The sequence below is a fragment of the Spermophilus citellus genome (genome assembly GCF_964194105.1).
Source record: "Spermophilus citellus genome assembly, chromosome: 14".
Taxonomy (NCBI): Eukaryota; Metazoa; Chordata; class Mammalia; order Rodentia; family Sciuridae; genus Spermophilus; species Spermophilus citellus.
Window position 1 is genome coordinate 62,153,485 of NC_138194.1, and position 25,832 is coordinate 62,179,316.

The following is a 25,832-nucleotide window of genomic DNA, read 5'->3' on the forward strand; positions in this document are numbered from 1 at the left end:
GTTGTCTCAATTAGGACAGTAAACAGATTGTCTCTTTTTTTAATGAAAAAATCTAAAATGTAATACTTCACAGTTTAACATGTTTATTCATCTAAACGAGCTAAAAAATAATGGTGCGACATCTGTTCGAGAAGCATTGGTACCTCAAATTTTGGCTGCCTCCCTACCAATTTGGTTGTTGTTTTAAAAAATGAAGAATAGGAGGGGGTACTGTCATCAAAAAAAAATCTTCTGGCATGTAAAGTATCTTATTTTTCTTGAAATAAGGATCTCATATCTGTTGCTAAGGATAAAAAAAATGTATAACAAGGAGACACTATGCTGAATACGGCTGCAGTTCAATTGTTTTAAATGAATTACTGATCTTCTATGGATATTTCCATACTACTATAATTTTTTTACATGACTCTCCAAGTTCCCTCTATACCTACCTTTATAGTCAAAACCTCAAAAATATAAGAATGTTCCTGTGGGTTCTGAATTCATCTGCTACATTTTTAATTTTTTTTTTTTAACTGTTGGTTATACTGATTCTAGATATGGTGTCAGAGGAACAAAATCTAGCAAACACATTCTATCCAGACTTCATTGGAGTAATTCTAATAAAAGAAGGCAGTGCTGCTAAGGGAGAAGGGGTAGGAATCTTCTCAGAGAAGCCTCAGGTAAGTGTAAAGAAGTCTAACTGTTGTTAAGGAGAGAATATAAAATTAGGTAGTTTCTAGTTCAAGAACCTTATGTTATGATGAAATACATTAAAATTGAATAAGTTTTAATTTCAAAAAGTTGATTTCTGAAACTCAGTCAAAGCAGTAGTCACTCTATTGAATTATCATTGATTATATACTTTTAGAACCTGCAAATGCTTTAATATTCATATAAACATTATAACACAATTTTAGATTTATTTTCATTTGGAGAGAAGACGCATGCTAAGTTGAATTCAAACATTGAGCATGTTTTTAAATAAATATGCATACTTGATTTACTAGAAAAAACAATGTTTCTATTTTGTAGTAACTTAAGGCTAGTTATCTTAATTTTCAAGAGAATCAGAATGAAAAAAATACCTATATTTGTAGATATAAAAAAATGTATCACAATACAACCAAAGTTCATAAATGCTAAATGCTGTTGATCAATATTATGATGTTTAAATTTTATTTATTAAATTAAAAAATTTTGGATCATCTGTACATCAAGAAATCTAGACTCAGAACTAAAATACATTAGCTTAAATTTTAACATGCATTTATTAAATTTATGTGCAGATTATTATGCTATTGGACAGAAATGAGTAAGAAGATATTTTAGATCTTACAATCATCAGTTGGGATGAGAACATTTCTCTGTCTTTATGAAAAACCGATAAGAGATACTCTTTATATATTTTGCTCCCTTAAAATAACCATCAATCCTACATTTTTGTTGAAATAATTCTAAAAGAAATACTAGATGAGGTTAGATTTTTACAATATTTCCCCTCAGATAATTTATACATTCTTTACCCTTGTCTAAACTTACATGAAAAATAAGAACCAGCAACTCTTCATACTTCATTCACAGTATTTCATAGGCTATCTTTCCAGCATTGGTTGGAAATCTATTCTGCAGAGTATGTTAATAAATAGATTTGAACATTCTGAAAAGTAATTATAATTTTTTTTCTGTTTTTGTCTTCTGAATTATTCCAAGCAGTAAATTATGGGAGAGAAAATAACCTGTCTAAAATATGTTTGATGCCAGTCTCAGATTTCTGCCAAATACCACTCACTATTCAAAAGTGCAATCTCCTGAAACAGCAGAAGATATCACCTTTCTGTCTTCAAAGATTCAAACCAGACTTTCAATCTGGGATTTCTCTTTACAGTATTGGCTGCTTCCCAGGTAATGTGAGTTCACAAAATTTGTATTTCACAAAAACTGTTGTGTAAACATATATCATCTCATGTTACCTGCTATTTACTGAAATCAAAGCTTTAAACCTTTTGGATTTATGGTTTTCTGAGGCCATCATAAATCAATCAGTCATACAAATGTACTAGCTATTGACTCAGGTATCAATAACACTGGGCAATAAAATTTGCCTATATTTACAGTATATTTAGGCTAACATGTATTACTATCATTTCCCTCCAAAAGAACACCTCATGAATAGAACAGAATGGTAGTTTTTCTCAATATGATAAATTTTCAAACATTTCCAAAAACATAATTATCTATTTTAAATACTGTAAACCCTGTTAATATCTCACTTGTATGGGTAGCTAATAAGCAATTATTACATATCTTCTCATTTAAATTAAAACTGAAAATCAGGAATAATCTTTATTTAATATGACTGTTTTTAACACCATATGGGAGGGAAATAACTAAATGAAAATTGTTCACGTAAATGTGATGGGAGTAGAGGAAAGCAGTATTTCTTGACATGTGGCATGTCACTCAGGAAAGTAAAAGGCCCATCATATCCAAAATGCCAGCTTGGATATTCCCTTGCCTCCCACTTTGCGAACAGACATACCACATGGCATAAAATGCTGCAACCTTTCCTAAAAATGCCACTTGGATTGGTCCACTGTGGTGAGGATAAAAGAACTCTTGGTCTGTCTCTTGAGTCTGTGAGTTCAAGAGAAGAATCCAGTAAATAACACTGGCTAAATTTTGTCCTCAGATGTTTGGCATAAATAATCTGTGAGGATATTGGAACCTTTGGCTGTTTTCACACTGATGAAATAAATTATGCTACTTTAAAAAACTCTACAGAGCATAATGTTACACTGTCATATTCAACTTTTTGCAAAAGTACCAAAGATATGTTCTTTAAGAAATTCTTATAAAGCCATAATATTCCTAGGGTATTTATCAAAACTTTCGTCTCTTGGCCACTATGAAAACAATCTGAATACTGTATTTATTCTTCATAAATACCATGTGTACACTATGAAATACATTATGCAGATATCTCAAAATATCTATTTTCTATGTATTTTTATATAAGGTAGTAGTTAACAACTCTTCTATGGATATATAATTTCCATTTTTCTAAGCTTTATGTTTTCATGTCTTTTTAAAATGTAGTAAAATTTGATTATCAAAAAAGTTGAATATCCTAGTCATTATGCTCCAACGAGTGGAAAATACTTTGAAAAGTTTATATAAAAAGAAACTACATGAGAGTATTATGAGGTACATATTTTCTTCTATTATTTATTTTCCCTAAAAAATTCTAATTGATTAACTCTTAAAAGATAAAATGTAAATTTGGAAAACAACTTTGTGTTTTTCAGATTTAGGACACAACCCAAGAAAATGATTCTGAGTAGATAAGACTTCTGCTATTCTGTGCTGTGAAAAAGACTGCACAATTAAATGACAGATTGTTACATATCTCTCTAACAAGAAGGGCAAACTGATACTGCAGGCAGCCAGAACAACATAATTAAAATAGAATTCCAAGTTTGTATTAATAGAGTAATAAGTTAATTAAAATCAAGATCAACCAAACTTTCTATTTACACCAGTTCAGGCAGCCCAAGAGGGAAGGAACTCTATTTTAGAGACATATGTGACTCTTTGAGCTTCTGTCATCCAGGTGCCATTTCTGACGGAGCACATGTGCACTGAACAGTTGGCAAAGAAGGAAAAGATTACTGTAAATGTATGTGCAGATAGTCTCTCTAATGATATAAAATATGCCTGGAAAGAAAGCAGGATTTCTTTGTAAGAGAAAAATTTCCCATGACTTCTCGATCTTTCTTAGGTTCTGAATGTGATTTGATTATGTTCCTGTAGATTAGGATACATACTTTTACCTATGATGTATATAGAACAAAAACACATTAAATAATCTGTAAGTGATGAAGCTATACATGTAAGTTAGGTAAGACATCTGAAAACTTGGATGTTATACATTTTATCTAAATGCAACATGTATAGGGAGCCTGTCAAAACTGACAGATTTATAAATGTATCTGGTAGCTTACATTATACTACATTGCTACATCAGGTTCTTTTCTTGATATCCTATACAACTATTTTAAAAAGCTATTTCAGCAAACTAAAAGTACCAAAAGAAAATATTGAAGATGTTGTAGTTTCAGTACTTTAGAAAGTATTGGTCCCAGTGGGTGCTTTTATAAAATTATTTTCCTTTCAAATATTGATTGCTGCTCAGCTAATCTTCATCTGGGTCCAGATCAGGCTCAACATCCATGGACAGTCTGAGATAAAAGAAAGCATAGAAAGCCAGCAGGAGGGCCAATATAGCTGCAAGTACAAGGCCAACTTCCTAGGGAAGAAAAAAAAGCAGACTTAAAATTGATGGAGAGAGACTGGTTAATGTCATAAGTTTCATTAGATAAAATAACTGTATTATTCCACTGTGTGGAATGAATCATTTGAATCTAATAATCACATTCTTTTTGTTCAACACTTTTTGCCATTAAATAAAGAAACTTATTTTGCCCATGTCAGTACCCATTTCAATGGCAAGTACATCAGTGGGTGAGTCATTTCAAATATTATTACTTTTAGTTAACCTAGTATTTTTCCTAATAGTAAAATTAAAAATTGTTTTGATAACTTTTCATAGTTTATATATCAAAATGTTGGACACAAGCAATGTAGTTTGTGCCTATACAGTTTATCTGTTTCTCTATTTGAGTATGTTTAACTTCATTTGTTGCTTCAATTATATTTGCTATTGGTGATAGCATTTGCACATACAATTTTTTTAAAAATTATCATTCCATTTTTCATGGGAAAAAATGGCTATTATAACCAGGTTCTAGATTATGTATCTATATATATCCTCAATAATTACCTTGTTCAAATTTTAAATTTTAACTATTAAATCTTATAGCTTATCTTGTGGGTGATCAAAAACTTGGTACTCAGCTTCTGAAGCAAGATATAGTACAATCTGTCACAACTGTGTAGCATGGTACTAGATATTTCATTGAATAATTTGGTGATTACATTAATCAACTACATTAAATAACCAATATTTTTACCATATATATTATAAAAGTCATATTCGTTCTCAAAAAGTATGTGTGTATGTATTATAAGAAAACTTTCTCAATATTAATATGTCATTTGGCTTAACAACAACAACAAAAAGGCACAAATAGAATGCTGGACCTGATATTCCTTTCTTTTTTTCACTTATGTAGCATATCCTTTAACTCTCATTGTTTTATGAAAAAGCAATTTATTTGCATTCACATGAATAGATTTTACATCTCATAAGAACATAAAATAATATGCTATTTAATAAACTTTAAAAACATTAAAATCAATTTTGTTTATAATCAACATGGAATTTTCATCTGAATGTTGAGATTACAAATAGATAATTTTATGCAGAGTTTTAGGTTCATAATTAAATTTATTTACATATCCAAGCTATGAAAATAAATAATAAAAATTGTGAGGTTGAAAAACTCAGTGTCAATTTTTTTAAGACTTGGTTTTTAAAATCTGATATATCAATATAATGTCAAATGAAAGTGAATTTTTCTTTGTTACAGTTGGAACACTTTGGCATCTCAAAAGGGCATGGCAGCATCAGACAGGTTTCATTTATTTTCTTATATCCACAGCTGTGCTCCCAGACCCATCTGGTTACACAGCTACTAATTTTAAGAGGATGTAATAAACAAGTGACACACAACTGCAAACTCCATCTGTTCTGTATAGTGGACAACAAAACTGATCAACAGCAGTCACCATTTCATTTGCTCAAGCTTAATGCAAAAATGAAGTTTTTATTCTTGATTGGAGGCCATGTTTCTCATCTTATTGATAATCAACTTTAATTGCTGCTTTTCAACTCTTGTTCTTAAAATAACTCTGAATTATTGTTACTGTATACTTCCAGGATATCCAGAGGAATGAAAAAGAAATTTAAGGACAGAAAACAGACGCTATTCATAGAATACAACTTCAGAAAATCCATTAATTCAATTATGTCTATTCTACATATGGCATGGGATGGTTTAGAAACATTGGGTGGGGAGGTAGAACAAATTATTTTCTTCAAAATGTCCAAAGATTTGTTGAGGAGACAAACATGTAGAGAAAAAAGTTTGGGGGGGTGGGGGTCAAAAAATTATGAAATTTGAGAATAATGCTTTCAGGATGCTGATGACTCTAACCATAATTTAAAAGACTGATAGGCATTTATGACTTCCCTGCCCCTTGGCCATTTTTAGCTTTAATTCAGAAATAACAAAAAAGAACAAATGTAACATTTCAAGCTGCTCATCTCAAGGGGTTGTTGGCAGGATTTGGTTAACACTGAATATTTTATTTATGTAGCAAAACTTTGATCTTTATTTTTATTATGATTGTGCCTTTTGAATAAACCTTTTAAACAGCAAATTAACTAAAAATTTTAGATTCTTTTCCTTCAACATGCTAGGAATCACAGATATTTGCATTCTAAAAAATTTTTTAGTGGCGCTGTAATTCTTAAAACATAATCTTCTAATTGAACAGCAACTAAATAGCAAATATAGTTATGCAAATATTTTTAGATGGCATTCATTTCAACCCCACAGTTTTTATTATTTTATTACTGTGTCATAATGTAGTACATTTTATTTACATTTGTAAGACACAAGAAGTGAATGACTTCTCAATTGTAAATTAGTTATAGATTTTAACACAATTTATTCATACGTTATGCTGAAAACATTAACTCTTCCCTAAAAACATTTTCTATTATTAAATGTCTATTTACAAAAAACATTAAAAACATAAAAGGCTCTATTGTATAATTCTTTATATCTCTATACTGTGATTTGCATCAGTACTCTTGATTTAATGTGATACTTAAAATATGTGATTTCTTGTCTAAGTTCTTTCAAGAAAATCATGACTTACTCATTTTCCTTTCCATAGATTTCTCAATACATGATGGTTTGAGTAATATTTATATAATCTTTATACAAAGGATACTAAAATTCTGTAATGCTTTTAAATCATTACAACACTAATCCATAATATTATCCCCACAACAAATCTGAGAACATTTCCTAATATATGATAGAACCACATAATGCAGAAATAGATTAAGTAAGGGAAGGCCACTGGAAAACATTTTAGGGAAGTCTTATTTATACAAACTAGATATTATTAATTCTAACATGTATTTTCTCAATCAGCTAACTATTCATAAATTACTTCCATGTGCTAAGTTCAGTGCTTGATGTTTGTACTGTAATATTAATTCTTTGGACAACATTATATGGGGTAAATGGCATAATCTCCAGTTTACAAACTTGCAGCCTAGACTTAGCTAGTCCATGGCAATAGAAAGGGCCAAAAAAGATGTGATCCAAGCCTGCCTCATCATATGTTCAGTGTTGTTGTCATTGGTGCTATTTTTCTATTTCATGCACTTGTTCATACTCTCTGTAGATTCAAATTATTTAAGTGTAAAACTATGATTCATTCAAAGGAATAAGTAGTAAAGTGATAAAATAGTATAATATTATGGTCATTCTCTATCAACTAGATAAGAGTCAAACATGTTTGATGTTCATTAGTCCTTAGTTGCTTCTCTGACATTATCAATATGGATAAAATCACTCACTAGGGAAATTAAAAAGCATTAAATGGCAATTGCTGAAAGAAATTTCGTTATTTAAAATCCTATGCCAAAATGACAAGGCAATCAAAATTTGACAGGGCAAACTAATTAGTATGCCAGATTTGAAATGTAAAACACCTTCATGGTTCTGATTCTAAAAAGTTTCATATCATCTTAATGGGCTCTTCACATAAATTTTCAAGCTTAGTAAACAATATTTAAAGTTAAGGTCTTTGTTTTTCACAGGCTTACAAATCAAAATGATATGCTAGCTTATTAAAAAGGAGTTATGTTCTGATGTCAAAAACTCTTCTGTATATACCTTAAATTGTAAATGAAGTCTAAGAATAAACATTCATAAAGATAAAAATTAAGACATTTTTGAAGATAAATTTTATATTGTTTTTAAAGGGACATTGGATAATTATATTATAAAGGAGGTTTAAGCTCATACTGGGATCATAATTATTTCTCCAAATTAAAAAATAACAAAAATTATAAAGCAAATGGGAAAAAAGGATGTGTATAAAAGAGTGAAATACAAATAATTGAATGGCTGCACTATTTCTCAATTCCTAATATATAACTGCTAATTAAACTTTTACACAAATGAATTTTGTTACACCAGAATTTTCCTGACAAGTGAATAAACAAAAACTCCACTGCACTGTGAAGGATAAAAGTAAGTGACATACTTCCCTGAAAGACAATGACAAAAGGCTCTTAATAGAATAGATAATCATCAAGTAACGAAACGTAAAATAAAAATCTAAGCATTGATTTTACAAAAGTCATGTCATTGAAATATTTTAAAGGATGAATGAAATTTCATATGAAATTAGAAAAACTCTTCAAAAGATTAATTTCTCTTTTCAACAAAAAGATTTTTTTTTCATTAAAAACTGACACATAGCACTAACTGAGGAGACTGTGTTGTGAAAACATACCACATCACATGGCAATGCTTGATCAAAATCAGCAATCAGAAGCAAAAAGGAGGCAGTGTTTCGTGATCATAATAGCAAATTCTGGAAGACAACCAAATATATCATCTGGCAGTTCAACAGCTGTTACAGCTTGGTAGTAATACCTTGGCATTTGCTATAAGCTATAACTTAGAAAAATTGATTTCTCATCTGCCAGATAAAAACCAAAATCTCCTTTTAACATTTTAATATTTAAATAAAATATATGTACTGGTCATTTATTATTTTACACATTTGGTAGTAAGACTGCCAAATTAATTTTTCTAGTTAGTTTACCTCAATTCTAGTACTTGGCCAAAAAAATATATAACATAAGCAATAATGTAAATGTAATTTTGTGAAACTTTATTGTGCTAGCATGTTGAATTAATAACTGTTAACATCATTCTCAGTTGCATTTATCCCTCTTAAGCAGATAAACTGGTTTTCTAAAAGGATAAGTTTGGGAATATCATTAGAATTTCAACATAGAATACTGGCAACAATAACAAAATAACAAAATTATATATATGTATTTATGATCTAAGTATATATGATTACAACTATACCTTAATCAACTATAAAAATAAATTCACTGAAAATGAAAGAAGGGTTTTTGACTAAAGACACATACATCACTGAAATGTTTGAGCAATACACATAGTAGTTAGAGAAAAAATATATTACAAATTTAAGAAAAACTGGCTTACTTATGAAACATTGTTTTATTTTAAGACATTACCCCCACCAAAAAAAAAAAAAATCTCAGGCTAAGAAGGATGTTTTCCATTAATTAAATTCTTTACAAAAATTCTTCAATTCTGGCATGGTGTTTAGATTTTGAAATGTCATAAAACATTTAGAATTCAATGTTTATGCAATCCAGTTTTAGAAAATGAAATGGCATATACATATGAAATTATAAAGTTATCAAATAGTTATCTACCTTTATGCCTATTGCTGTTTTCTTTGCTTCTGCTTTTAATTTGGTTGCTCGTAAAATAGGTTTGGTTTTTTTATAATCCTGTTTGCCTAGAAAGAAACAGTTTTAGACAATGAGTTATGCTTATATATAATTCGAGCCTAACAGTCATCTGAAATGTCAAAGTATGTTTAAATAGAGCAATTCAGGGACACATAGTTCCAAACTTGTTCCCAGTTGTGACAACCATAAACTTGGTACCCAAAGGTCAACTTCTCCTCTCTTACTTCTTCAGGAATAAAACTCTCACAGACATCTTTGATTTGTCTGACAGACATTTTTGATTTGATGTGCAATTAATGTTAAAAATTATAATTCATTTTGTATTGTAAGTTTATGGTAAAGGGAGTAAAACACTGGGAAGAATTTGGAAACAAATGTATAAATGAGGATATGTAAGATCTTATTAATAAGAAAAATTAACTTTTGCCTTCATAATTGAATAATAGCTAATTATAAACTTGTATAGATATATTTAGTATTCATACAATCAATTTGAGAAATAGTTACTAGTTTTCTCTAAGAAACTAAAGGAATGTGTAAAACAATTTTGGTCTCCTGAATTCATTAGAAAAATATGTACTTAACTTTTGTTTCCTCTTAATAGAGGATAGAACTAATGTGTATAGATTAAAGACATAGGACACCTATATTTTGATACTAGTCTCAATCAATTCTATCATGTTTCACAGTGAAAGATGAGCAAAACTGAATTGTCACAGAATTTCTACTTTGGTACACCATCTGGTGACATCACCAATAAGCTATAAAAGAGATAAAATACAGTCTGGGCAGAAAAATAGATTTAATAATAACAATAACAAAGGCATTAACTAGATAATATAACATCAGCTAACTGAACTCTTAACTAGGAAGAGAATCAAAAGAAAATCTAATATAATAGTTTGATGTATTTTTTCTGATTGGGAGTTAACATGGTTAGATAATCTATTTCACATTTGCAATTTGCCTTTTTGTTTCCATCTTATTCCTTTTCCTTTTAATGATCAGCTTCTTCCAAAACTTACCCATACATTTCCTTTATCTAAATGATAAAACTTGTAACTTTAATTTCCACATCCTCACAGTGAAATAAATCTGAGAGCAGTTTATCTAAAGTATATAATAAAATTTAATCTGCAATAAAGCTGTTATATATATATATATATATATATATATAAACAGCGGAATGCATTACAATTCTTATTACATATATAGAGCACAATTTTTCATTGTGCTCTGGTTGTATACATAGTATATTCACAGGAATTCATGTTTTCATACGTGCACTTTGGATAATAATGATCATTGTATTCCACTATCATTAATTACCCCATGCCCCCTCCCTTCCGCTCCAACTCCTCTGCCCTATCTAGAGTTTGTCTTTTCTTCCCATGCTCCCTCTCCCTATCCCACTATGAATCAGCCTCCTTATATTGAAGAAAACATTTGGCATTTGGTTTTTTGGGATTAGCTAACTTCACTTAGCATTATCTTCTCTAACTCCATCCATTTACCTGCAAATGCCATGATTTTATTCTCTTTTATTGCTGAGTAATATTCCATTGTGTATATATGCCACAGTTTTTAAAATTCATTCATCTATTGAAGGGCATCTAGGTTGGTTCCACAGTTTAGCTATTGTGAATTGTGCTGAGATAAACATTGATGTGGCTGTGTATCTGTAGTATGCTGTTTTTAAGTCCTTTGGGTATAGAAGGAGGAGAGAGATAGCTGGGTCAAAGGGTGGTTCCATTCCCAATTTTCCAAGAAATCTCCACACCGTTTTCCATATTGGCTGCACCAATTTGCAGTCCCACCAGCAGTGTACGAGTGTACCTTTTCCCCCACATCCTCGCCAACACTTATTGTTGTTTGTATGCATAATAGCTGCCGTTCTGTCTGGAGTGAGATGAAATCTTAGAGTGGTTTTGATTTGCATTTCTCTAAATTGCTAGTGATGATGAACATTTTTTCATGTATTTGTTGATTGATTGTACATCATCTTCTGAGAAGTGTCTCTTAAGGAATAAATCAGTTTTTTAATATGTCTGCTAATGATTTAGAAGCACCTTTAAAATTTCACACAGATTTTTAGAATTTGAAATGGCAGAGATAAGAGAATCATATGGATGGAGGCAATGTAGAAATGCCATAGTTGTATTCATTAGACACATAAAAATGTTTTTGTCTAAAGAACTATGTATTATTATTATTTTAAGTAAGGCATATGTTCTTCCATTAACCACTATAGTATACCAGATATTCTGAATCTATGAGCAGAAGCTTAATAAATATTATTTGAAGATGTGGTTTAATGATCCAGAAATAAACCAATTGTAAAAATGTATATCAAATGATTTAAATGTAAGTAATGGAATAAATAAAATGCAGAAAAATATCACTCTGACCCATTTTAAATTAGGAACATTTAATTTTGGTAAAAAACTTTGACAAGTTTTCACTCTAATTTCACATCTGAACAGTCAAATTATTCATGTCATTATTCCTGCTGAGCTATAAACAGTTCAGAACAATGAAAATGGTGACACATCAAATGCTTCCACTCAGGGTTACAAAGCACATTTCTAATAAAAATCTAAAAAGAATTTTGATGATTACAGATTTGAAGTCAAAGGTGATTTCTTGTTTTATCCTGTATACATCTTAAAATAATCTCTGGTACAAAGAAGGAAAAAATAAGTGAAGAAGAAAGGTTTACTTTAACCAATACAATTTCCATGCAGATATGCAATGTTTTATTTTTTAGACCATATCAAACTGAAATTTTTTATGTCTTTTTTTCCTATTTTTTAATTTTTTACTGGTGCATTATAGTTGTACATAATGGTAGGATTCATTTTTACATATTCATACATGCACACAATATAATAATATAATTTGAACAACAGCATTCCTCAGAGTCTCTCCATTTTCCTCCCTCATCCCTCTTCCTGGTCCCTTTCCTCTATTCTCCTAATCTCCTTTTGATTTTCATGAGAACTATTGCCCCCACCCCTGCTACCCTGCTTTCCCTACTTCCATTCTAGATTTCTCCATTGTGTATATATACCACATTTTCTTTATCCATTCATCTGTTGATAAACACCTACACTGGTTCCATAATTTGGCTATTGTGAATTGTGCTGCTATAAACATGGAAATACATGTATGGCTATAATATCCTGAAAGTACTTCTTGAGAATGAACACTAGGGAATAGAATAGCTGGGTCATATGGTGGTTCCTTTCCTAGTCTTTTGAGGGACATTCATGCTGATTTTGATAATGGTTGTACTAATTTATAAATCCCATTAACAGTGTAAAAGTGTTCTCTTTTTTCCACATCTTCATTAGCATTTAATTCCATATGTATTATTGATAGCTGCCATTCTAAATGGAGTGAGTTAAAATCTCCATGTAGTTTTGATGTCAGATATACAATATTTTTGCTAATATGTTTGTCATAATATAGACTCAAATATATCTCAGAGAGTCAAAGTGAGAATTCATCACTCTCCTCCAAGTGCCATATAATCATTGGTAAATAATGTATTATATTTCAATTAAACTCCTATATCCTCTTTCAAGAATAATACTTCTAGATTTGTATTAAAGTTGATATGAACATTTGAAACTGTATTTATAATAGATGGTATTAAACATGATTGTACACCTGGTACTCTTCCAAACAATACGTCTGTCATTAATTTAGCATTCTCCTTGCTGACTATGATATCCAAAAGTATATGTTGCAAAATGTGGTTTTGGTCTACTAAGTGAAAACATTGACAGGGGCATCTGTTCAATTCTTCATAAATGAAAATGTCTTAATATATAATGAAATAAGTTTACAGCAGGTGAATTTCTATGACTTCAAGATAGATAATATGTCATTATTATTTAAAAACATAAAATATGAAATTCTCTACCTTCTGAGTAGTAACACCTAGGGAAAAAATAATAATCTAGATTTTATATGTAGATTATTCATTTAACACAGCTAGGTCTGATCTCAGTTATACACACAAGGGAATAGGGGTACAGTTCAGTGGTAAAGCATGTGGTTAGCATGCACAAGGCCTTGGGTTCAATCTCCAGGACCAAAACAAAAACAAAAACAAAAGTATCTGTTAAACAGTTGCTTAGTAATTTCATATAAAAGAAAAAAAACTGTTACTCAAGCCTATAAAGCCAATCTGAGTCCTCAATCATCCATTTTTTTTTGTCCTCAAGGATACCATTCATTACATAATGTCTATATTTTCATTTCTTATTAAAAGGTTTAGGTAACAAGGTCTTTCTCAATTGTACATTTCTGATCAACTGATTTATGCTTCCTCCCTCTAGTCTAATTCCATAATACTGTTTAATTTTGAAATTATCATACATTGAAATTTACATTTTTCCTTTTGATATACATTTCTATAAAAGGTAATGCAAGTATAGATTCATGTAGAATAAAATCAGGATACAGAATAGTTGCAGAACCTCTCAAAACTGCAACATACTATATGTTTATAGTCCCTACTTGTTCACCAATAATTCCTAGCAACCACAGATCTATCATCCATTTCTGTAGTTTTTCCTTTTCAACAACGTGGCAATAAAGTGACAATACTCTCATTCATTTAGTGTAATGTCTTTGTGATTTACTGAAGTCATATAATCAAGACTTCATTCTTTATTTCTAAGTAGTATTCAATTGTATGGTGGTATCAGAGTTTATTGATTGACTTACTGAAGAGTATTTGGGTTACTTACAGTGCTAAGCAAGTATGATTAGAGCTATTATAAATGTACATTATTATGGTTTTAAATATGAAGTGGTCCCCAAAAGTTCATGTATAAGATAATTCAAAGAATTCTAGAGGTGAAATGATTGGGTTATGGGAGTCTTAACCTAATCAGGACATTAATCCACTTCATTAACCTGCGTGGAAACCATAGACAGGTAGGGTGTGGCTGGAGGAGGTAGGTCACTGGGAATGTACCTTTGGGGATTTATATTTTGTCTCTGGTGAGTGGAATTCTTTCTGCTTCCTTGTTACCATGTCCTGAACTACTATTCTCTGCCACACCCTCCACCTTGATGATCTGCCTCAATGTGGGCCCAGAGCAAGGAAGATGGTCTTCTATGAACTAAGACCTCTGAATTCATGAATAACAAACTTTTCCTCATATAAAATTGTTGTTGTCGTGTATTTTGGTCACAATGTTTTAAAAAAAAAAACAATTAAAATAGAAAGTGGTACTGAAAAGTGGGGTTGCTGCTATGACTAACCTGATGATGTGGTTCAGAAGCTTTTGGAGCTTTTTGGAATTTGTGGCAAGAATTTTGAAAAGTTTAGAGATGCAAGCTGTAAAGGTTTAGATTATTGTAACAGGAGCTTACTGGGTGATTCTGGTGGAAGCTCAAAAGACTAGGATGCTGATAGAACTGTGGATAGTAAAGATTAGGCTCATAAAGGTTTCACAGGAAACCAAGGACTCAGTTGGAAATCAGACTGGAGGTCATTCATGTTATGTTATGGCAAAGAAGTTGTCTACATTTTGCTCAGGTCCTATAACTTTCTGTGAGGCTGAATTTAAAGATGGTAGACTAGTCTGAAGGAGAAAATTCCAAGGCAGAATTGCCTTTAGGAGGTGACATGGGCATTGCTGGTGGCTTTTAGACAAGTTTATTCTGAAAAATTATGATTAGAAAGGAAAGAAGAAAGATTTGATAAACTTGCAATTTGGTCAAAAAAGTGTAAGTAAGAAAGTGTTAAAGGAATGACAACCACTTAAAAATGCTCAATACTTACCCAAATACAAGAGAAAATATAGCTTGAGGGCATTTCAGAAATTTGCAAGACTATACCCATCTCCAGGCTCAAGGGTATAAAAATAAAAATTCTTTTGAGGAGAGAATTGGGGCACCATACTTACACAGTGGGATCTAAGACATTGTTTCACCATGCTCAATGGCCCTGGGACTCAAACTGCTGCTGTAGCCATGGTCCCTGGAGTCCTGGCTACTGCTAGAGATGGTGGCAGACCTTGGTGTCAACCACGTGGTGTTGGTTCTGCAGGAATGCAGGATGCAGGAGTTAGGGAGTCTTAGAAGTTTCCTGAGATTTTAAAGGAAGACCTGAGAGGCCAGGCAAAGTGTAGCCAGGTCAAAGTTCCTGTTGGCTGCCTCTGAAAGGATGATTCATAGAGATTTAAGAAGGAAGCTGCAGCTTCAGTGGAGGACCCTGAGATGCCAGTAGAATAGAACATCTGCTGAGGAAAGCTGAAGAAATTGAGCAGAGACAAGCTAAGAGAGAGCCTATGTGGGGCTATAACTAGCAAAGTCATAGGAGAGGAACTTCATAAGTCCTTTGGAGAGAATATCATGATATCATGTGCCCCAGATGCTGGAGGTAGAACTATAGGACTTGTTTGCCCATCTGAATTTTGGTGTTGCTTTGGTATCATCCTTTCTTTGTATGTCCCTGTTTCTGCCTTGTGGAATAGAAGTGTTTATTCTGTGCTTGTATATGTCGCATATATGTAACTTGCTTTTGAGTTTTATAGGGGAAAACATCTGAGAGTTTGCTGTGAGTCTCAGAGGAGACTTAGGACTTGGGGCTTTTGGGTAATGCTGAAACTGTTAAGACTATGGAGACTCTTGAAAATGGAATAAATCCATTTGGCATTGTGATAATTGGATTATGAGACCTTGAACCTTTTCAGAGAATTAAGACACTTGAATGGATTAACTGGGTGGTAACCCTAGGCAGGTAGGGTATGGCTGAAGGGTCACTGGGGGCATGAGTTTGGGGTATATATTTTGTCCCTAGTCAGTGGAGCTCTCTGCTGCTTTGCTGCCATGTCCTGGCTTGTTTTCCTTTGCTATGTACTTCCACCCTGATGTTCTGCTTCACCTCAGCTGAAACCAATGGAGTCAGCTGTCTAGGAACTGTGACCTCTGAAACCATGAGCCCCCAATAAACTTGTCCTCCATTATGTTGTTCTTGTTTGGTCTTTTTGTCAAAGTGGTGAAAAATCTGACTAAAACACAGATGTAGAGATCTTTGTGTAAGCACAAGTTTTCCTTTATATAAGGGTTAGACTACTACTGAGTCACAGGATCACGATATATATATATATATATATATATATATATATATATATATATATATATATATAATTTTTCAAAAAAACTGACAGCCAACCCATTTCCAAAATAGTTGTATCATTCTGCATTCTCATTTGCAATGTACATGAGTTTGGGTAGCATCACTAATATTTGGTACTGTTTTGTCTAGGTTAACAAATTTTGGCATACTATCATTTATTGTATTCAATTATAATCCATTTTATTTCCATGAGGCCATCCCTAGTGTTAGTAATTTGCATTTTTTTTCTCTCTTTTAGGTAGTCTAACTAAAGGTATAACAATATTTTTAATATTTCTAACTGCTACACTTTTGGTTTTGTTAATTTTCTATTCCCTATTTTGTTCATTTCTACTCCAATCTTTATTATTTCTTTTCTTCTGCTTGCCTTGAATTTGGTTTGATCTTCATTTGCTTGTTGACTTAGGTATAAAGTTATTGAGTTAAAATTTTTTCTTTATTAATATTGTCTTTAACACATATGAATTTCCACATAAGTACTTGTTATGGAGCATCCCCCAAAAGCTCATGTGTTCAAGAACAAGACAAGAATGCTCAGAGGGGAATGGTAAGATTATAAGAATTATAACCTCTTCAGTGGATTGATCCACTTGAATGAGGTAACTGAGGGGTAACTGTGGACAGATAGGGTGTGGTTGGAAACAATAGGTTATTGGAGGCATGTCTTTGTGGTGTGCTTTCTGGCTGTATGAACTGAGTAGATATCCTCTGTCATGCCCGTTTGTTATGATGTTCTTCTGCACTTTGGGCCTAGGGCAATGGAGTTCACCAGCCATGGATTGGACCTCTGCAACCATAAGGCAACGTAAACTTTTCCTTCTCTAAGTTGTTCTCATTGGGTCTTTGGGTCACAAAAATAAAAAGTTAAAAACAGCATTGCTTTAGCTCCATCTCTAAAGTTTTATCTTTTGTTTATACTCCTCATGAAGTATTTGCCATATTATTTACTTGCTCTTTTGGTTATCTAGAAGAGTATTATTCCAAAAACATTTTAAAAATTTAATTATATAAACTGCTTCTGTCAGCAATTTCTAATTTTATTCTATTGTACTAGAGAATAAATCACATAACTTCAATTTGTTTAAAGTTTTTAAGACTTATTTTATGGAGAATGTTCTATGTGCAGTTTAAAATATGCAATCTGCTCCTATTGGGTAAAGTGTTTTACAGATCTAGTTGTAGCAGTGCTTTAGTCTTCTATTTCTTTTATGATTCTCTGCCTAGTCATTCTATTGATTATGGAAAATGGAATATTAAAGTCTCCAACTAATATAGCTTAGTTATCTATTTCTCACTTCAATTATATCAGGACTTGTTTCCTGTATTTTAGGGATCTTTGCCAGGTGCATACATGTTTATAATTGTTATATCTTCCAGAAGAAATACCTCTTATCTTTATAAAATGTCCTTCATTTCTACTAAAAACTTTTTTCATAAAGCTTATTTTGTCTATTTGAATAGCCATCCTGGCTATTGGGGGTACTGCTTCTTAGTTTATCTTTCTCATTCTTTTATGGTCAAATTATTTTGATCTTGAATCTAAAGTGTGCTTCTTATAGACAGGATCATTTTTTCTTCTTATTCTACCATTCCCTGCCTTTTGGTTGAAATGGTTATTCCATTTACACTTAATACAATTAATTAATAATAAAGATGGATTTCTGTTTGGGTTTTTTGTTTTCTATTTGGCTTCTGACATTTTGTTTCTCTCATACTGTTTCATGTTGTGTTCGTTATTTTCTAGTCACTTTTAATTCCTTTGCTTTCTTTTTTCCTTTACTACATTTTAAAGTTATTTTCTTAATCATGTCTGCTACTGAAAAATTATCTCATTTTTTTGTTCATCTAAGAATGGCTTAATTTCTCTCTTTGTTTAATAGTTGTGCTGGATACAGAACACTTATTTGATATTCCTGTGTTATCAGCACACCATAAGAAATGGATACTCTCATTGCTTTCAATATTCAATCTTTCTTATGGTTCTTTTTAGTTATACATGACAACAGGATTCATTTTGATGTAATTATAAAAGCATGAAATATAATTTATTGATTCAGACCCCAGTACTTCCCTTTTTCCCTCCCTCTATTCACTTCCCTCTATTCTACTGATCGTTCTGCTATGTACTTATGGCTTTTTAAATTTTTTTATTTAGCAACTTATGGATGTACATGATGGTGAGATTCACTGTGGTATATTAATATATGTACACAGGAAAGTTAGGTCAGATTCATTTCACTGCCTTTCCCTACCCCATTCCTTCTCCCTATTTTTTCTTATTGCTTTTATGTAGAACAGATTTTCAGTCTCCTCCCCTACTTTTAATATCATGATTTGAAGTAAATTTCTTTATACAACCTATATTTGGGTCATTTTTAAAAGATCAATTTGAAAAAAATATATATGTCCTTTAGTACCTTTACTATGCTTAGACCATTTATATTTAATGAAACTATTGATATGCTTTATTGAGGACTATTATTTTATTGTTTCTCTTTGCTCCCTTTGTTTTTTAGTATTTCATTTAAATCATGTATTTTGATTTCAACTATATTTCTTAGAATGTTTTCATGGTTGTCCTTGAGACTATGTGTGTGCGTGTGTGTGTGTGTGTGTGTTTGTGTATGTGTGTGTATGTGTATGTATATATATATATATATATATATATATATATATATATATATATAAAACCTTTCAGAGTTTTATTCAATTTCTTATTTTCTAAAATAACACAAGTTATTTTAAATTTTTTTAATAATACAACAGATTTTACATTTTAATATAATGGAAACAAGCAGTGAATTGCTTTGTAGTCATAGTTCAGTTAATGGTTGCTTATCTCTTTTGACTTTGCTGTTCTTATATTTGAATTCCATAAACATGTGTCGTTGCTAGGGAAGTTTATCTAAATAGTGGACTTTAATAATTCACACATTTACAAGTGTATATACTACTGCAGAACAGGTATATTTTCCTTAATAAAATGTCAGGCAAGATAGTGATGTCCTTGCTTACAAAACTACCAGACTATGATGTGTGTACTTATTATAGTCTGGTAGTTTTGAAATAAAAAGTGAATGGAAAGAGGGGAATTAAAGGAAGGGAGAGGGTATAGGGTTAGGAAGGATAGTAGAATGAATCGGACATATTACCCTATGTGCATATATGATTATTCGACTGGTGTAACTCTATATCATGTACAATCAGAATGAGAAGTTAGAATCCATTTATGTATGATGTGTCAAAATTCATTCTACTGCCATGTATAACTAATTAGAACAAATAAAAAAATAGTATTAAGCAGGAAAAAAGGGTGAACAGTAGATAGATGATAATTTGTCATGTGATAAAAAGCACGAAAAAAGAAAAACAGAGCAAGGGTAGACATAAGGTAGACAATAAAGAGGAGATATCTACTGTTTCTGATAGGATAGTCAGGGATGTCACTTGAACAAATATTTGAATGAAGTTAGAGGGCAAATCTATATGTTAGAAGCAATTCCAAACACTGAGACCATTGAAGTTTAGTTTCAAAAGACACTAACATAAAGGGGAAGAGAGTTTAACAGGCCAGATAATTAAAAATAAATATTTCCTAATGTCAGACTCAGAACAGAACAGACTCTTGTGTTCATTTTCTAATTTCTGAATGCAGAGAGTCAAATGATGGCCTGGGAAATAAAATTTCCAGCTTGGTTTTCTGATGTAGAATATAAAAGCTATTTTAAGAGTAAGGCTGAAATACCAATAATATTCCCCCTTCTTACTAGAATGATCTCAAAGACAATGCATACTCCAGAAGAAATTTTAGAGATTGACTATATCAATAAAACTTTAAATACACAGTCACCCTATTTTCACAGACCTATTCATGACTAGTTGATCATGAAAATCTTGTAGCATTTTCTTAACTGTAGCATAATAACAAATTTCTTATCATGGGTCATAACTATATATTTAATTAAGCTAATGTATTTTTCTACATTGTAATCACAGCAACTGTAAGAGGCTGCTTTTCTTTAATGGAAGACATAGTTGTATACTTATAGTCCTATAGCAGAAGTAGATCAACTGTACATCTTGGTGTTCAATCTGAATCCCAGAGATATTAATGGCTTCAGTACTATACAACATATCAAAAAACAAGGATATGAAATAAGCTTTGGGGAGGACTTTGAAAGTGCTGAGAAGCCTCTTCAGATATATACATAAGAGGGAGAAGTATGAACCTCCTCGGAGATTTGCCACATAAATGTGATTCATGGAAGTTCACTGATGTAAAGTACGTCAGGATTGTCTCCCAGAAGTAAACCTGCCATACTCTGCCATCCATTTACCACTTGAAAGTGGCATAGATACAACTTCTTAAAAAAACAAAAACAACAACAACCAAAAAAAAAACCACACTAGAATTATTTGATAATGGTATGCATCCATATCTATGACCCAACATTCTTCTACTAAGTGAACATTATAGAGGAACTCCGGTACATGTAAACTGATAAGCAGACATGTATAAAAATATTCACAGTAGCATTGCTCATAACAGGATACATAGAAAAAAAAGTCAAGAAATTGAGAATAATCTAATTTACCTAAAACCAGAACAGGTAGAAAAATACCAGTATATACAAACAAGGGAATACTAAAAAGAACTAAAATTAAGTAAAGTATACCAACATTCATTAATAAGAATAAAACTCAAAAACATGATATGAAGCAAAATATATATTATATACATTGTGATTTTATTAATATAAACTCAAAAACTAAACAATATTTTTTTCACATATTTAGGTAGCATGATCACAAAAGAGACTTAAAAAAATCAAGATCATGGTTGTTTCTCAAAGGTATGGAGTGTTGTTGCAATAGGGAAGAGGCATACAAATAGCTTCTAAGCTAATAGTGTATGTTTTATGACTGATACATGGTTGTTCATTATTATTATTTAAAAAAATCTATAATGCACAGTTTTTGTGTGTTGGCCTGAAAAGCTATAGCTTTATAGTGAAAAGCACGGGTCAATAAAAAATTATTCAATAGATTGCCAGATAATCTACTATACCTCTTGGAGTTTATGAAATGGCAGAGTCAATGGAGTCTGAAGACTTTTTAGCTGAGACATAGAAATAAGTCTTTAGTGGATCCCAATAAAAAAGAAGTGAAAAAGTCTTTAAGGTTTTGGAACACTGCCATACCTTCTTCAGTAAGTATGGCTGTTAAGAAAAAACTCCTAGATTCCTACCAAACTGCTGGAGATGACTACTTGGTCATGAGATTATCAGATTTAAGCTACTAGTTATGAACTGAGGGTTATCTAGATTTAAAAAAAACATAAAATTGGGTACATGACTGTAATATTTTTTTAAAAAAAAGTTTACAGATAGCTCTTTATAATGTTTTGACAGCGATTGGATATAGACTGCTATGGTATTATTGCTAACCTTGGAGATGACCCTAAAGTACAATGAAAAAGGGAAATCCCACTCAAATTGTGAGTGGTATATTTTGTTGTGCAGTTTATCTAGAAGAGAGGTAAGAGAAGGCACAATACTAGTTTTCCTCAATAGGAAGTTTTGGATTTTTAATGCTTATGGGTAAACAGGGAAAATTTAAAAAAAAAACAGTGTTGGCTAGGACAATGTATGCTTGTTATCAAGGATAAATTGTCTTGTTAATATATAGTAAATATCAAAAGGAACATGGGGAGATGTGAGGGAACTCCTGGGGTTAACTACTATAACCAATCTTAAATTTAATGATATTTCCATTTGGCTTTATAACCAGAGTAATCACCAAGAGCTTAGAGTTTCAGAAATGAAGATAAAGATACATTCTAAACTCAAAGACTTAAGCAGACGAAGATGATTATTAGGGAGAGGATCTAGAATAAAGTATTGGAAGAGGGAGGTCACAAATTAAAACTGTTGTGATGAGCTAGAGAACTGAGAATGGTAGCCTGAACCTACATTCTTGTTCTTGTTCCCTACAAAATCACCATTATCAAATTAAAAAAAAATTCTTCCTCTTCTTTTAAGGTTAGATTGGCATAGCACCCCTGTCCTCGCACCACTCCTCCAAAAGAAAGTGAATATCACTTGCAATTGTAGACTTAGAGGACACCAGTTCAAGTTTGGTTCAGATATGCACCTAGGTACTTGCTGAGGATCCTGGAGATATCTTTTAGATTCTGCTGAATTATTTCCATTGTTAAGTAACAGAAATTGAACTTTGAATAAAATAAAACTGAGAGAGCAAGGAAGAAAGTGGAGAATCAATTTTGCCAGGACTCACGAGAACTGGAGGAATAGAAAAGACTTGGACACTTTTCCCTGAGATCACTTTAATCATTTTTACCATACACTAAAAAATTACCTATAAGATTTCTTCCAATTACAGAAGATACAGAAGACTTAAGATCCACTCAGTAATATGAGTATAGATCCCAACTCAGACAACTTTACCAAGCTAAACAAGTCTACCTCTGCATTCTACTGTTAAATTAAAATATAAATATATACTTGAAAATGTATGGTACTCAGTATCAACAGAATTTCCTGCTTTAAGTCTTCAACAGGATTATGAGTGTCAACTAAAAGCAAAATCATAATTAAAAATCATACACCAATACAAAAGATTTTCAATTATGCCTAGAATTTTTATAGCAAAGATTGTTACACTAATATTCATAATTTATATATATATATATATATATATATATATATATATATAGTTTGCAGATAATCTTTAGTATCTGTTTTAAATAAAATATTTAGCCATTTTTAGATACAATTCTAATCAGTGAATATTATGTGTTAGAAATTCATTTGTTTACATATTAAGTATGATTAGAACATATTTAACTTAAGCATAAGCACCATCTCTATAAAGAATCACATATTTAAGTAGGTACACAATATAATTACTAAAATATATATTAATGTTTATGGATATAACAACATATTTAATAAATCTCATAAATATTTCAGTACTTCACTATTGCATTTATCACTACCCCTTTTATATTATTTTAAGAAACAATAACTTATATGCTCTACTTAATTCAATATAAAATCTTTATTTATGTCAGAAATTATTACATATTCAAAGCAATAGTTTTAACTATTACATGCTTTTACCTGGAAGTTGCCTTATTTTAATAAAAAATTACTTAACTGCTTTTCGTGCCCTCCTGTTCAGTTCTTTACCCTTGCCCAGAAATAAGACTACATGTTTGCCCTTTGTTGATACTGCTGCCCAAGCTCATTACCATGTGAATATTTGGTTATTGTTTTATAAATGTTCATTTTTCAGAAGCTCACTTTTTTCCTTTCTCAACGTGAACTTTATACTAGCCACATTCATTATCAACGTGGCAGCACTGCTCTTCCTCTGCCTTTGCTGCTTTAAAAATTAATGCACTGTTATTTTCTGAATACTGCATAAGCTGCTTATGAGTACATTATGCTATCAAGCAAGCACATGCAGAAAAGCTTCCTAAACTGTTATTCTTTCAATGAAAATACAGCTGGTTCTGCTTCAAAGGCACATCTTTTCACCTGCAAATGGACTTGCTCCTACACTTATTCCTCAATTCATTGTCTTTTATTTGTGTCTGGAAATCTTTAATTGCCTTTAATTAGAAAAAAGTAAATTCAGTGCTTTAATCTTGCAAATACATTCAATCATAATTCTGTCTGGGATGAATACCAAGTTCTATTCACTGTCTGATCTCTATAACAAAGATATATAATTTATTGTCCATTTATATAGACCACACCAATTAAGATACAATAGAAAAGCAGAGAGATAAGAGTCAAAATATTTGAAAAGAAAAATTTGCAATCTAAATTTAATTACTCAAATGAATTATTGGAAGATGAGTTATTTACAGCATGCCAAAGATACTGACAAATATCATATTTGCTAATCAACAGTAAAGACTTTTATATTGCCTTCAACATTTTTAGAATAATTTCTCATCAACAGCTTCAAATCCCTCCTCCCAGCTTCATAAAACAAAACACTATTTGGAATCTTACTTTTCTCATATTATCAGAATTAGATATAAGAGAACAATACAATCTGTTGCATAATTTCCCAACTGCCATATGAACACAATTTTAGTTACTATATTACAAATTATATATAAAAAAAAGATTCACCACAAAACCAAAAATTAATAGTCTTTCTTAGGGATCACTATAGTAATCCACAGTAGTTATGTCAATAAATAAATGGTATACATTTTGATACCTTCAAGATAGACACAATTATAAATACAATAAAGTAACTAATTAAAAAATAATCAAATTAACAAAAGGACAATTATTATGAAATTAGAAACAATAAAAAATGGTTTCAGTGGATTGTCACCAGAATAGTATACCTTTATTTGTAGCCATGCATACAAAATTATACCAATGTTCCCAAAAAGAAAAAAGGGAGATATTAACTCTAAACATAAAATTTGCAAAAAGCATTTTTTTCAATATTATTAGAGATATCTGTACTTCAGAGAGTAAACTGGTAAATTAATCCTCAGAAATGAAAATCTCTTGCAAACTTTTTATTTTAATTACATAAAGTTAATTTAAACAAATGATAATTTTTTAATATTTATACAGAAAATCTGGATATCAATCATACGTTATAAGGGCCACACCATCATTTAACACAGTACAATGAAACAAACACTAGCCATTGTGATACTAGGAAGTTAATCCAACAAATTGCTAATAGCTATACTTCCCAAAAAGTCACAGTAAAATGCTAACCAACAAGCAGCAAATTATACATGGAGGGTATGAGAAATAGAAAGTCAATTTTAAGACTACAGTATTTAAATGTAAAATTGAGATTTAAGAAAGGCACTCTGAGGAGAAATGCAGCAGAATGGAAAGGTACACAACAATACCATACCCTATGGATGTGGCAGATCCAAAGTTCATGTACCTGAACAGCCCCTCAACAAATGAGGCGTTGAAATAGAATGTCTTAACCAACACACATAGAAATCTCTCAATAAAGAAATAGTAACTTAGGTAAAGAAGTAAGAGCTGCCTACATATCAGAATTCATGAGCCCCCGAGAAAGCTTTCCCACCACAGGAGAACAAAG

The 25,832-nt window shown here is 31.3% G+C and overlaps 1 protein-coding gene across 7 annotated transcripts in view; it reads right to left on the reverse strand.

Moving 5' to 3' along the window:
• Nucleotides 1-1,141: 1,141 nt before the first annotated feature.
• The window catches only part of TRIQK (triple QxxK/R motif containing), a 73,018-nt gene continuing 48,327 nt past the window's right edge, over nt 1,142-25,832 (reverse strand). For all 7 annotated transcript variants that reach the window (XM_081266423.1, XM_081266428.1, XM_081266427.1 and 4 more), the window contains 2 exons: nt 9,509-9,594; nt 1,142-4,288 (listed from right to left, as the gene is read on the reverse strand). In XM_081266423.1, the coding sequence (XP_081122549.1) occupies nt 4,175-4,288; nt 9,509-9,594 (200 nt within the window). In that variant the 3' untranslated portion in view covers nt 1,142-4,174. The remainder of the gene's footprint in view (nt 4,289-9,508; nt 9,595-25,832) is intronic.